Source organism: Zonotrichia albicollis, chromosome 11, assembly GCF_047830755.1.
Source record: "Zonotrichia albicollis isolate bZonAlb1 chromosome 11, bZonAlb1.hap1, whole genome shotgun sequence".
In the NCBI taxonomy this organism is placed as follows: Eukaryota; Metazoa; Chordata; class Aves; order Passeriformes; family Passerellidae; genus Zonotrichia; species Zonotrichia albicollis.
In genome coordinates, this window is record NC_133829.1 from 22628517 (window position 1) to 22641863 (window position 13347).

General features: G+C 47.7%; 1 protein-coding gene across 1 annotated transcript in view; it reads left to right on the forward strand.

Moving 5' to 3' along the window:
- The first annotated feature begins 2324 nt into the window (after positions 1–2324).
- Positions 2325–13347, forward strand: part of LOC141730620 (olfactory receptor 14C36-like) — a 47217-nt gene continuing 36194 nt past the window's right edge. The window contains exon 1 of the mRNA XM_074549766.1: positions 2325–2350. Coding sequence (XP_074405867.1) covers positions 2325–2350 — 26 coding nt within the window. The remainder of the gene's footprint in view (positions 2351–13347) is intronic.

Here is a 13347-nt window from a genome sequence, read left to right on the forward strand (position 1 = left end):
CCGCAGCTCCGGGATCTGACCTTGGCTCTCTTCCTCTCTCTTGCAGCCCTTGAACGCCTGACGAAAGACATGAGCAGTCCCTTGTCAGAGCTGGCATTTCAAACACTGCATGTCCTCCGAGCAACACAGCATGGCCGATATTCCATCTTCCAGAGGCTGCACGATCAGCTGCGCAATGCATGGATCACTCGACCTCGTCTGTCAGGGCTTGGGTGGCTGCACTGCTGGAGCTCTGTAGAGACCTGATCCAGGAGGCCCTCTTTGCTGGGGTAACGTGAGCCAGCAGGGATTTTCATTTTCTTTATAATGTTTCTTTTCTTCCTTTGCGTTTTTTATCGTTTGTAAATATAGAATGTCTTTTAATATACAGGCTCTAAGGTGATTTCTTTGCTGCCCAGGGTCCGTATGGCGTGGGAGAAGAAGGGAAAAGGGTGCTTGTATTTAGCCAGCTGCCCAGTCGTGCAGTGCTGCAGGGAAAATGGCCAGAAGCCCCTTTGCCTTTGGTGGTTCTGCTGAAGCCTTTGTGCTGCCCACAGAGCAGCTGGGCAGGGGCCGGAATTGCGGGGATCACTGCCAGAGCAGTGCCTTGAGATGGCCACAAGCCCTGTGCCAGGCAGGAAGCGCCAGCCGTGTCCTCCTGCCCGTGTGCTGCTGGCTGCCTTGCTGAGCGCTCCCAGGTGCCTCTGGACAGAGCTGCTCTGTAGCTGCTGTGGGGCTGCTCTGGAGCTGCTATGGGGCTGCGGCACTGGTGCCGGGCAGCTTGGCCGGGCTGGGGTAGCCCCTGAGGGGTTGGGGCGCTGGCATGTCCTGAGCAATGGGCTGTCAGAGGCCATAGGCAGCCCCCTGGCAGCCCCCTTGATCCTGACAGCCGGCTGCTCTGGTGCTTCCTCAGTGGGTGGTTGGAGGGATCCCCTGGAATCAGGTGTGGAACCCTGGTCCCAGCCTATCAGGGCTGTGAGGCCAGGAGTTGTGGGGCTGGGCGTGTGCCCTCCCTGTGCTCCAGACTGGAGACCCCGGCCCCTCAGCCTTAGGCATTGAGCACCACTGCCTGCTTGCCTTGTCTTACTCCTGTCATTGTGGGGGAGGCCGAGCTTTGTGGCTTTAGGCCCCATTGGGCCAGAAGAGCAGCAGCTTTGAGCCCAGAGGGGCCACAGAAAGGCCCTCTAGACAAAGGGCATTCCTGGCATTCCCAGGGCAGGGACACATGAGAGTGTGGCTGGCACCTTCAGGGTACCATGCTGCCCTTTCCACTGGGCCACCTCCCTGTGTGCTGGGCGGGCTCTTTGCTTTGCTGCCTTCGGCCTGTTGCTGTCGTGCTGCTTTGGCTGCCTGCAGAGAGGGGCAGCCCTATAAGGAGGGTGAAAGGCCCTGTCTCCAACTTCACAAGGGGGAAATGGAGCTCTCCCGGCCGTCAGCCCACCCTGTAAGCAGAGCCAGAGCCTTTTCCCCAGCTCTGATAGATTTCTGCCTGCGGCTGGCCCCTGGCAACCGTGAGCCAAGTCACTCGCTCTGAGTCACCTACAGAGTGGCTGATGCCTCTTGATATGCCGATGGGAGGTGAGGGTCACTGAGGGAAAGTTGGGTGTCCCAATGCTGAGGGCACAGGGGACCAATGAGCAGACTTGAGGCTTCCCCAGCAAGTTGCAGGTGCCTTCTGTGTCACTGAAGGGAAGGCAGATGTCCTGTGTGTGGCTGAGGTGCCATCATGCCATCTCTGAATGGCGTGCAGATGCCCTGCATGCCACTGAGGCCAGTGAGAGTCCCTGAGGGGAGGTGGTTGTCAGTCGTGTCCCTCAGGGTACGGCGGCGTCACTGAGGGAACGGGAGCGTCACTTGAGGGAGACACGGGCACGCCGCGTGTGGCTGAGCGCACATGCCGCTGGCTGAAGGGACGCCAGGGCCGCTGAGGGGCCGTGGGCTCGCCCTGAGGGACACAGCAGGGCCGGGCCGGTCCCCGCTGCGCCGCCGCCGCCCGCTCCCCTCAGCCGCAGGGAGCGTTTCCCGCCCAGGCGCGGGCGATCCCGCCCCGCCGCTCCCCTCAGCCGCGGGCGGCCCCGCCCCGCCGCTCCCCTCAGCCGCGGGCGGCAACTCGAACCCGCTGGGGCCGCCCCGCCGGGCCGGGCGCCGGGCGGCCTTCCAGAAGCCTTGGGGGAGCTGTCCCGGGGCTGCCCTGCGCTCAGACACACCGAGGAGCGTGGGGCAGCGTTGGCTCAGCACCAGGGAGTATTTCACTTTGCCAGGGGTGAAGCTGCAGTAGCTTAGAGGGACAGAACTTCTTAGCACAGGAATGCTGGAATTACCTGGTGTCACCTGTAGGGTACGGAATGAACATTTGGGCTTTCAAGTTGAGGTAATCAGTGGACTGTGAGAATAATGAAATCGGAGGTGATATGTCGAGTACATGTAGTGAATATTTGAGCAGGAAGATCTGAGGTGATCTCTTGGGGAAAAAATCACTTTTGAGAAAAAGTCAGAATAATTTCTAGAGGGCACATAGAGATCGTTTTGTGACAAAACCTGAGGTAAAAGTTACGGCAAAGCCAGAACATTTGGGGGTAAATTCTCAGGTTCTCGGCCTTCCCACTCCCTCATGCCATGCCCCAGCAGGGGAGCTTTGCCCTCCCTGTGCCCAGCCAGCCCAGCCTGGGCACCTCAGGGGTGCCCCCACCCTCCTGCTGAGGCCCGGCCTCGAGGGCTTCTGCCACAGGCCTGGGAGACGCTCTGGGCAAGCGCCAGAGCAGCCGGGTGCCAGGGACAAGGCGGCTGCCTGGGGGCTGCTTGTGCCCTCTGACACCCAATTCCTCAGGGCTTCCCAGCACCCGGCTCCTCAGGGCCTCCTGGTGTTCTGCCAATTGACTGAGGCGATTTAAAGGACACACCACTGGAAATAATGATCTTCTTTTACGTAAGTATGAAGGAACCACAGTGCTGGATGATACATTCAATAAAAATAGTCGCTTGGTTTTAGTGACAAGCGACAACAAGCAAGGTAATGCACCTAAATCAGTATTTTAAAAGAGAAAGGAGAGTGATTTAGAAAGATGCATCACCAGTTGCCTAAATTGTTTATCATCTTGCAGATCTGCACTTGCATTTTACATTAATGTTATGTTTGCCCAATTATCCCCTCATTAAAAAGAACCAAACAATATTAAAAGTAATAACAATTTTAATGAGATAATTAAAATGAAAAATATAAAATTGGATACAATATGATTTGATTAAAATAAGGGATAATTTGGTTCCAATAATAGTGCATAAGCAAAAAAAATACCGCGGGGTACGGAGTGCAGGGTTCAATGACCCTTGCCACTTCACGTACAAGCTTGCCAAGTGAAAGTCACCCCTTATATGCCATATGTGAATGCCATCTCCTCCTATTTTCGGTTCGTCACTTTTCTGTCTCCGCCTTCATTACCATGTTTACCACGCATGCGCCACCACTCGGTTTGGTGGTCGCACAAGTCTTTGGGGGTCGTCACTGATGAAGGCCCTGTAGTCTTCCTCGTTGTCCTTTAATTCACCTTTGGGTTACACATGCGCACCAAGCCAGTACAGTGTAAGCCAAGACTAACATATCACTGCATCTACATATCAAAGCAATAAGTCCCTTATAATTAACATTTTCTTGGACCCAACCAGGTTCCATGTCATTTTTAGCAACTGTATCTTCAGCTTCTTTCCTGTGGTCCTTGAGAACATCTGCTGGGAAGGGGTGTCATGGTTTGAGCCTGGCACAGAGCCAGTGCCCCCCATGAAAATGCCTCACCCTGGTGTCTGCTGTGAGATGTGACCAGGAATAAGCAAAACAGGCTCTAACTTAAACATAAAGACCACTTTATTACTTAAACTACAGGAAAATAGGGAGGGACTATAAGAAAAAAAAAAAAAGAAAAGAATTGAAAACCTTACAAAAAAAACCATTTTCCTCCTCCCCCACCACCTGACTTTCCCAATCCAATACATTCTCCCAAAACAACTGCCCAGCCCGGCACGACACTTTAGTATACTCAAACATCAGTTCATGAAGAGGAAAGGAGTCCTTCTCGTTCCATAGGCTTCTCGTGGAAACACACTGAAAACCTCGTGTGCTTCCCTGTCACTTCGGCACCGCCCGGAAAGTCCATTTGCCGCTTGTGACGTCTTCCTTCCATGCTCAGTGCTCTCACCACCGAGACATGGCCAGAGCTGCTTTTAGGGTTGTCTTTCAAGGATGCCTTGTCTCACTCCAAAAAGGCACAGTCTCTGCTTTTGGGACATCTGTCCCCCCCATATTTTTCCAACCCCCTGGGGCCGGGGGGTCCTCACAAAGAACCTTCCTGGTTTTGAGGCACTGCCTCCCCCTAAATGCAGTCTGTGTCACAGGAACAACTGAGTCCATAGCCACGAGAAAAGTCCAGCCAAAAGGCCACTCCAAATCATCTCTCCCCATCCAATCATCTCCACACCTCCGGGCCAGGTCCTTATCTTATCTCATCTCTCATCTCCCTTCTTATTCAGCTTCGAGGAGGATTAGCATTTTTGCAAGGCCCCAATCATGCAAGAAAGGGTTAAAAGTTTTCAGTCTCTGTCTGTCCTGGGACGAGATGATACTCCCACACGTGCTGCTGCTGCGGCCGGCCGCTCTCCCTCCCCCCTTCTCCTCCTGGCTGGCTGCCATCACATTCGGTGCCGCCGGCTCTCTCTCTCCGGGGGGGGGGGGGGGGGGGGGCTGGCTGCCCGATATCTCGATGTCTCTTGGGGCTCCGCCACCCTTCCATCCTTGAAAGCCCCCTCAACCCCCACCTCTGTCCAGGCCCCAGGCCTCCCGCATGGCGGCCCCTCCCCCGCCCAGCAGCAGCGGGCCGGGCGGGGGGAAGGGATCTGACCTCTTCGCCCGACGATGTCCAAAAGAGGAAGTGCCAGGGCAGTGCCTTGCTTTTAACCCCTGTGTATTCTCGGAGGTGTGTCCAAATCCCACTGGCTACACCAGGTGTCAGTATGAAACCCAAAACCTTCATTGGTTTGACCACAGCTTCCCAGAATTCCCACTCCTTCCTGGTCAAACCATGACAAGGGGGTGGGTGGAGCCCCTCCTTTCCCTCTCCTCTTTGGCATTACAACTTTTTAACTTATTTAATTATTTCCAAATTTGGCATTACTACTGCTATTATTTCCAAGTATTAGTTACTGTATCAATACTGAGTGCAGTTTCAATTTTTATCAGCACGAATCATACTTATTTACCACAAATCCCCCATTTCTCTTTTTTGATCATTGATTCGTGCTGTATTTAAAAGGCTGTGCCTTGATAACCTTTATATTCTTCAAAATTTTGATTCTCTCATTGTCTCCTTTCAGCTTCAAACTTTTCCAGCATTTCTGCAGCTGCCTCTAATTTTTCACACTCTTTTTCAAATTTGGTCAACATTTCTTGGGCTATTTCAATCTCTTTAGGTCCTTGTTCTTTTACCTGTGTCGATTTAGCTGTTAGGACCATTATAGATTTTGGTTTTCTTTTTCCTTGGGGTTCAGAATCTTGAGACATAGTTGTAATCTGCATCCCCTGAATCACTCAATGAATCAACCTAATAAAACACGGAATCATACAAGGCAGAAACAGAAGTCCCAAAACTGAACATAACAACATGAACCCCAACTTTTTCCACCAAACACCTCCAAAGAGGTTGTCCCACCAATCTGCTTTTAAAATTGAATTCCACTTTTGTACTGGCACATGAGCCACCCTCTTAATTTCTTCTGCAAGTTCTGTGATAGCTTCCCCATAACCATCAATTTCTACACAGCACTCAGATTCATTAAATCTCCCACAAACTCCTCCTTCTTCTGCTAACAAATAGTCTAGGGCAATCCTGTTTTGATACACAAACGCCCGCATTTGTGTATATTGCTTGGCCAACAATTTTAAAGCATCGGAGGTGTGATTTGACACCACCTCCACTACTGCTTGGAGCCTTATTAATCGATTCAACAAATAAACTGGGGTCCTATATCCCCATGACCCATCCTGAGCCCATGTTGCTGGGTCATAATATGCTATAATTCGTTCTGCAGGCCATTCATCCTCCCCCCATTTTTGGTTCCCTCCTGCTGTTGGAAAGTTGAGACTCAAATCTCTTTTATTCTGCTGCAGGGTTTCATACAGGGGAGTTCCTAACACATTGCTCCTAGACCTTGGTAGAACAAAGAAGGAGGGTTGTATTATTCCCAAGGTACAGGTTCCTCCCCATTTTTGAGGTAACTCACTGTATGCTCGTTGCCCACAAATCCAATATATCCCATCTGGGGCTTTCCATTTCTTATCAGTTTTCTCTGGTTGTTCCCAATAAGACCTCAGGCTGTCGATGGATTGGTAGGGGTTAGCTCCAGGACTTCTGTACCAGCATAAATTAATTTGTTCATCCCATTCACAATTTATTTCTTTTATTGGTCCCCAATATCCAGCGGGGTTTTTAGGTTGCCAGATTTTTGAACGATCATCCATATTAACCACCAACGTGGATTTACAAGGAGTATGCCCTACTATTTTATTAAATTTCCTTCCTTCTCGAGTTATACAAATAATTCCAATTACTTGATGGCTTAAAATCCATCCTTCAGGTCTCTTCAATGTTTTGTATTTTGTAAATTCAGAAATTTGGGTGTGGTTCCACTTTAAAAATTGCTCTGGAGCTAAGCTCTCACCTTTCCATGGCCATCTTTCAGCCATTTTTAGACCTCCACAAATCCAACATTTGGATAATCCCAATTCCGTAGCAATCTCTTGCATCAATCCCACAAACAGATTCTTATTTGAGGCTGGCAAATCCCAATCTTTGTAATACTGTTTTAGCTGTTTATACAATTCAGCCAATTCTGTTGACTCTTTTCTCCTGTTCTTTCCTCTATTCTCCTTTGTTTCTTTTTCTTCTTTTTTTTTTCTCTTTCAATTTTTCTTTTAGTGCCCGATTTCCCATGCCAATGCTTGGATCCTTTCCATTATCATCTTTTTCAAAACAAACAAATCTTTCATATTGAGGGCAAATTTGATCACCATGGGGGTAAGGAGCTCGCCCATTATATCCCAAATTTTTCCCTACCCAATACATCTTCCTTAACACAAACATCTATAAAGCTGCTGCGATTGTAGCAGGCAGAACTAACATACAGATGTGTCACAAACACAGATTCCATCTTGTCCTTAATCCACACAGAGTGATTGCAATAGTTACAAATATTAAAACTGCTGGGACTTGTTTTTGCTCTGGTTGCTTTTTCATTGCCGAAACTCTGTTCAGTATGGCCTTCTGGCTTTGGCCAGCCGCCAAGGGTACCAGAATAATCACAGTGAAAATAATCCTCAGGAAATCTGCCTTTCTACCTTTCTCAAGGCCCCTTGGGTTGCAACCAAGGGCCGAGATGCCAGTCTTCTCGGTAGCAAAGGTAATACCCTGGGATCTAGTCATTGGTGCTTTTGGTTTCCTCGGTACCCATAGTCCCACAGAGTTTGCTTGCCCCTTTTTAAATGCCATTTCTTTGTTCTGGCTAGTTAAAAATGAATTATTAAAATGAAAAGAACAGGGAAAAGGTTAGGCCAGAACCCCATAAATTCATATACTCCAAAATTTCAGGGATTTGCCAACTACAGTAAGATTTACTAATTATCTTTCTGCTTCCAGAGCAGGGAGTTTATTAAATCTCCGTCTCCAATAGGCACACTCGTGACGCCAATGTGCCCCTGGAATGCGTCTATGATGTGGTATATAAACTTCTTCTCCACAACAATTATCAATTATAAGACAGTGGTCTATAATATTGTGAATTGCTCGTTCTCTTATTTGTGCTATAGCAAATAAAGCAAGAACCAATTGATCTAAGTTCTCTATTAATCCAATTGCTGCTGGAAGGGTCCCATCTCCCAGTCTCAAAGGTATCCCAAAAAAATCACTAGCAATTCGTTCTATAGTTAGCCAGCTAAATACATAACCATAGCAAAACAAGCAAGTGAATTGTCTTTCCTTCTCTTCCTTCCTAATTACTCTCCACCATGAGTCAAAACAAAGTGTGCAAACGATACACATCCAGGGATGACACCTTAAACCATGTTTACCGCACTCCCAATGTTTTACTTGTCTTTGGACCCCTTCAACAACAGGTGTTATCAATCTCAGTTGTTAGGATTGCAATTCCACTAGTGTTGCAGGTGGGTGACCTTGGAGGAGATCTTCGATCCTTTTAGGCTGTTCCCATCAATTAAGGAAGTCTTTTATTCTTTTCCACCAATGCTCTTCTGCTTCCAAGCTCAAGGGAGTTGCAGTTGGCAGCCTCTCCAGGATGCCTAGTCCATTCTTAACAAATTAGGGTTAATAAAATCAACTTAAATTCGACCATTTTATCACATGACTTCTGTTGCTATGTCATAAATTACGTTCTTACTCCAATTCTTCTGTAGGAAAAAAACCTACCTAATTTCTAAGTCCTTCTTAATTTTACCTTTAAATCCCCTGGTGTTGAGACAATTTTCCAATCAGGTATTGGCCCTTTTACTCGTGATACATGTGTCCAACCCCTCTCTGCTGTTCGAACTGCAGTTTCGGTGGTCAGCAGAACTAAAAACGGTCCCTCCCACCGTGGCTCCAAACTCTCTCCCCTCCAGCATTTGATTAATACATGATGTCCTGGTCGAATAGTATGGATTGGAAAATCCAGGGGAGTTGTTTGAGCTAAAACTCCTTTTTCCCTTAATTCCTTTAAATTATTTGCAATAGTTGTTATGTATCCCTGGATGGTTCTATCCCTAACTACCAAGGGGTCCATTTTCATACCTTGAGGATAGGGCATTCCATATAACATTTCATATGGTGAAATTCCAGTCTCAGAATGGGGTTTAGTTTGGATGTTTAATAAAGCCAAAGGGAGACACTTGGTCCAGGGAAATTTTGTTTCTATCATCAGTTTGGTTAATTGTTGCTTAATAGTTTGATTCATTCTTTCAACCCATCCCGAGCTCTCAGGGTGCCATGGTGTATGATATTCCCAAGCAATTCCCAAAGCCCAAGTCAAGTCCTTAATTATCTTAGAAGGGAAATGCGTACCCTGGTCTGAATCAATAACCCTCACTAACCCAAATCTTGGAATTACATGTTCCAATAATATTTTAGCCACCGTCTGAGCTGTAGCCTGAGCTGCTGGAAATGCCTCGACCCACTGAGTCAATTGATCTATTATAACTAACAAATATTTCCACCGACCTACTTTAGGCAATTCTGTAAAGTCAACCTGGATCTTTTCAAATGGCCTGTAGGCTGTTTTTCATCCTCCAGAGGGAGGGCTCCTCAACACCTTTTTATTTACCTTTTGACAGGTGAGACACCCCTGGGTAATTTGTTTTCCAATTTCAAATATCCCTGTACACCCATAAAATTTTAAAAAATGATCACAAAGGGCTCTTGTTCTCCAGTGTGTCCGTCTATGTAAGTTATCTAAAATTTGACGTGCCACTGGTTTTGGCATCATAATTCTGCCATCAGGAAGAATCCACTTTCCCTCCTTAAATGTTGTTCCCAACTTTTTTATAGCTGCCAATTCTGCTAGTGAAAGGGAGGGTGTCTCCTGCTGAATTTCTGTTTCTTGCAAGGTCATGATTTTAGAATCCCTTTTTCTTAAAGCCGCTCTTCTTGCTTCTTCATCAGCCAGATTATTTCCTCTGACTCTAATATCCCTCCCTTTCTGATGTCCCTTCACATGAACCACTGCTATTTTCTTTGGGCCTTTTAAAGCTTCAAGTATCTGAATTATCAATCCTTCATGTACTAACCCTTTCCCTTGAGTGTTTATAAGTCCCCTTTCCTTCCAAATTTTTCCAAAAGTATGTACTACACTAAAAGCATATTTGGAGTCTGTATAAATAGTCCCTTCTTGCCCTTTTAGTATTAGTAATGCACGGAGTAGTGCATAAAGTTCGCAAGCTTGTGCTGACCAGGAGGGACTAAGGGGACCAGATTCCTTTACCTCAAGCTCTTCCCCACTGATTATAGCATAACCTGATTTTCTTTTCCCACTTACCACCTGGGATGACCCATCTATAAATAGCTTTTCTCCCCTTTGCAATTCTTGGTCTCCCAAATCTGGACATATTTTTGTTTGTAATTCTATAACCTCTATGCAATCATGTACCAGCTGTTCCCCTGGCTCCCCATAAAGAAATTGAGCAGGGCTCTGCACTTGCGTCACCTTTAATTCTAACTCAGGGGAAGTAATCAAGATAGCCTTGTACTTCAGTATTCGGCTATCCGTTTACCATTTTTCAGCTTTCTGTGCTAAAATTCCCCTGATATTGTGAGGGGTGTATACTTCCAAAGGTGCACCAAAGGTTACTTTCCGGGCCTCTTCCACTAGTAATGCAGTCGCTACTAAAGCCTGTAAACATGTTGGCCAGCCTTTACTAACTGAATCTAACAGTTTTGAATAATAGCCCACTGGTTTTCGGCTTCCTGCCCAGTCTTGAGTCAGCACTCCGTAGGCTGTCTGATTAGTTGTATTCACAAATAACTGAAAGGGTTTTCCCAGATCTGGAAGGCTTAGTACAGGAGTGTCATGGTTTGAGCCTGGCACAGAGCCAGTGCCCCCCATGAAAATTCCTCACCCTGGTGTCTGCTGTGAGATGTGACCAGGAATAAGCAAAACAGGCTCTAACTTAAACATAAAGAACATTTTATTACTTAAACTACAGGAAAATAGGGAAAGACTATAAGGAAAAGAAAAAAAAAGAAATTGAAAACCTTACAAAAAAACTTTCCTCCTCCCCACTCCCTGACTTTCCCAATCCGATACATTCTCCCAAAACACCAACTGCCCAGCCCGGCACGACACTTTAGTATACTCAAACTGCAGTTCATGAAGAGGAAAGGAGTCCTTCTTGTTCCATAGGCTTCTCCTGGAAACACACTGAAACCTCGTGTGCTTCCTTGTCACTTCGGCACAGCCCGGAAAAAAGAGTCCTTTTGCCGCTTGTGACATCTTCCTTCCATGCCCAGTGCTCTCACCACTGAGACATGGCCAGAGCTGCTTTTAGGGTTGTCTTTCAAGGATGCCTTGTCTCACCCCAAAAAGGCACAGTCTCTGCTTTGGGACATCTGTCCCCCCCATATTTTTCCAACCCCCTGGGGCCGGGGGGTCCTCACGAATGAACCCTCCTGGTTTTGAGCCACTGCCTCCCCCTAAATGCAGTTTGTGTCACAGGAACAACTGAGTCCATGGCCACAAGAAAAGTCCAGCCAAAAAAGCCACTCCAAATCATCTCTCCCCATCCAATCATCTCCACGTTCTTCGGGCCAGGTCCTTGTCTCATCTCATCTCTTATCTCCCTTCTTATTCAGCTTCGAGGAGGATTAGCATTTTTGCAAGGCCCCAATCATGAAAGAAAGGGTTAAAAGTTTTCAGTCTTTGTCTGTCCTGGGACGAGATGATACTCCCACGCGTGCTGCTGCTGCGGCCGGCCGGGCTGCACCCTTTTCCCCCCCCCTTTCTCTTCCTGGGCCGGCTGCTATCACCGCCGACTCTCCCTCTCTCTCTCCCTCCTGGGGGGGGGGGGGGGGCTGGCTGCCCGATGTCTCGATGTCTCTTGGGGCTCCGCCACCCTTCCATCCTTGAGAACTTTCTCACCCCCATCTCCGTCCAGGCCCCGGGCCTACCGCATGGCTGCCCTTCCCCCGCCCAGCAGCAAGGCTGGACGGGGGAAGAGATCTGGCCTCTTCGCCGCGATGTCCCAAAGAGACAGTGCCAAGGCCAGTGCCCTGCTTTTAACCCCTGTGTATTCTCGGAGGTGTGTCCAAACCCCACTGGCTACACCGGGTGCCAGTCTCAAACCCAAAACCTTCATTGGTTTGACCACAGCTTCCCAGAATTCCCACTCCTTCCTGGTCAAACCACCACAAGGAGCCTGTAATAAAGCTTCTTTAACCCCTTCAAATCTCTTCTCATCTTCCCCCGTCCATTTAAAATGGTTGGCAGACAATTTTTCATACAAAAATTTCACTTTTCCACTAAGTCCTTCAATCCACTGTCTACAATAGCCTAAAAGACCTAAAAACTGTCTTATTTCTCTTTTTGATGTCGGGGGTCCCATGTTTAATATTCCTGAAACACTCTCAGGATCCAGCTTTTTCTTTCCCTTACTGATCCAATGACCTAAGTACCTAACTTCTGACTCTACAAACTGTAATTTGGATCTAGATATTTTTAAACCATTTTCACCTAAAAAATTCAACAAATCAACAGTGCTCCTCCTAGTTTTTTCTTCAGTCTCCCCGGCCAATAACAAATCATCAACATACTGCAACAATTTAATTCCTTCTGGCAACTGAGAAGTTCTCAAGAGATTTTCTAATGCTTTCCCGAAGAGATTAGGTGATTCAGTAAATCCCTGCGGTAATACTGTCCACCTGAGCTGTTCCCTTCTACCGGTGTCTGGATCTTCCCACTCAAAGGCAAAATAATCTCTACTGCCCTCATCTAAAGGGCAAGTCCAAAAGGCATCTTTTAAATCCACTACACTATACCACGTGTAGTTAGGGGGCAATTGACTCAGCAAAGTATATGGATTGGCCACTATTGGAAAATGTGTAATAGTTCTTTGATTTATTGCCCTCAGGTCTTGGACCAGCCTGTAACTCCCATCAGGTTTCTTTACCGGTAAGATGGGAGTATTGTGGGGTGACATACAGGGTTCTAATATTCCTTGCTGTATTAAACTTTCAATCAGTGCTTTTAATCCCCTCCTCCCCTCTAGTGATATTGAATATTGCTTTACTCGGATTGGTATGTCTGGATTTTGTATTTCAATTTTTATGGGCGGAATATTCAGCTTCCCCACTTCACCCGAATGCCAAACAGTATCATTAATTTTCAGGGACCAAACAACATCCTGAAGCACATTGTGAGAGAACTGCTCAAAGGGAATGGTGGGTGCATTTCCCTCAGCCTTGTCCTGGGGCTCAGCAGCCGAGGGCTCTGGCTGCACATCTGGACATGCCGTGCCTGGAACAGCGGGCAGGGATCCATGGCAGTGTCGATGCCCCGCTGCTGCTTCCACGCCCTGCAGGGCTGTTTCCCAGCCTGGCCTGGCTGCAGCTTCTCCCCAGCCTCTGCAGGAAGGCATTGGGCATCAGCTGCTACGCAGCCCAAACTCACCAGGGATCCCCTGCATTTTCCTGGTCCCCAGTCACATCCTGAGGTGTGGCTGCTTGGTAGAGGGAGGGCCATAGCCAACCCCAAAGGCCTGGGGGATCAGGATTTTCCTGATCCTTTTCCATGTTTTGGAGAAGTATTGTCTCCTGAAGAGGCCACCTCCTGGATGTGCAATGATTC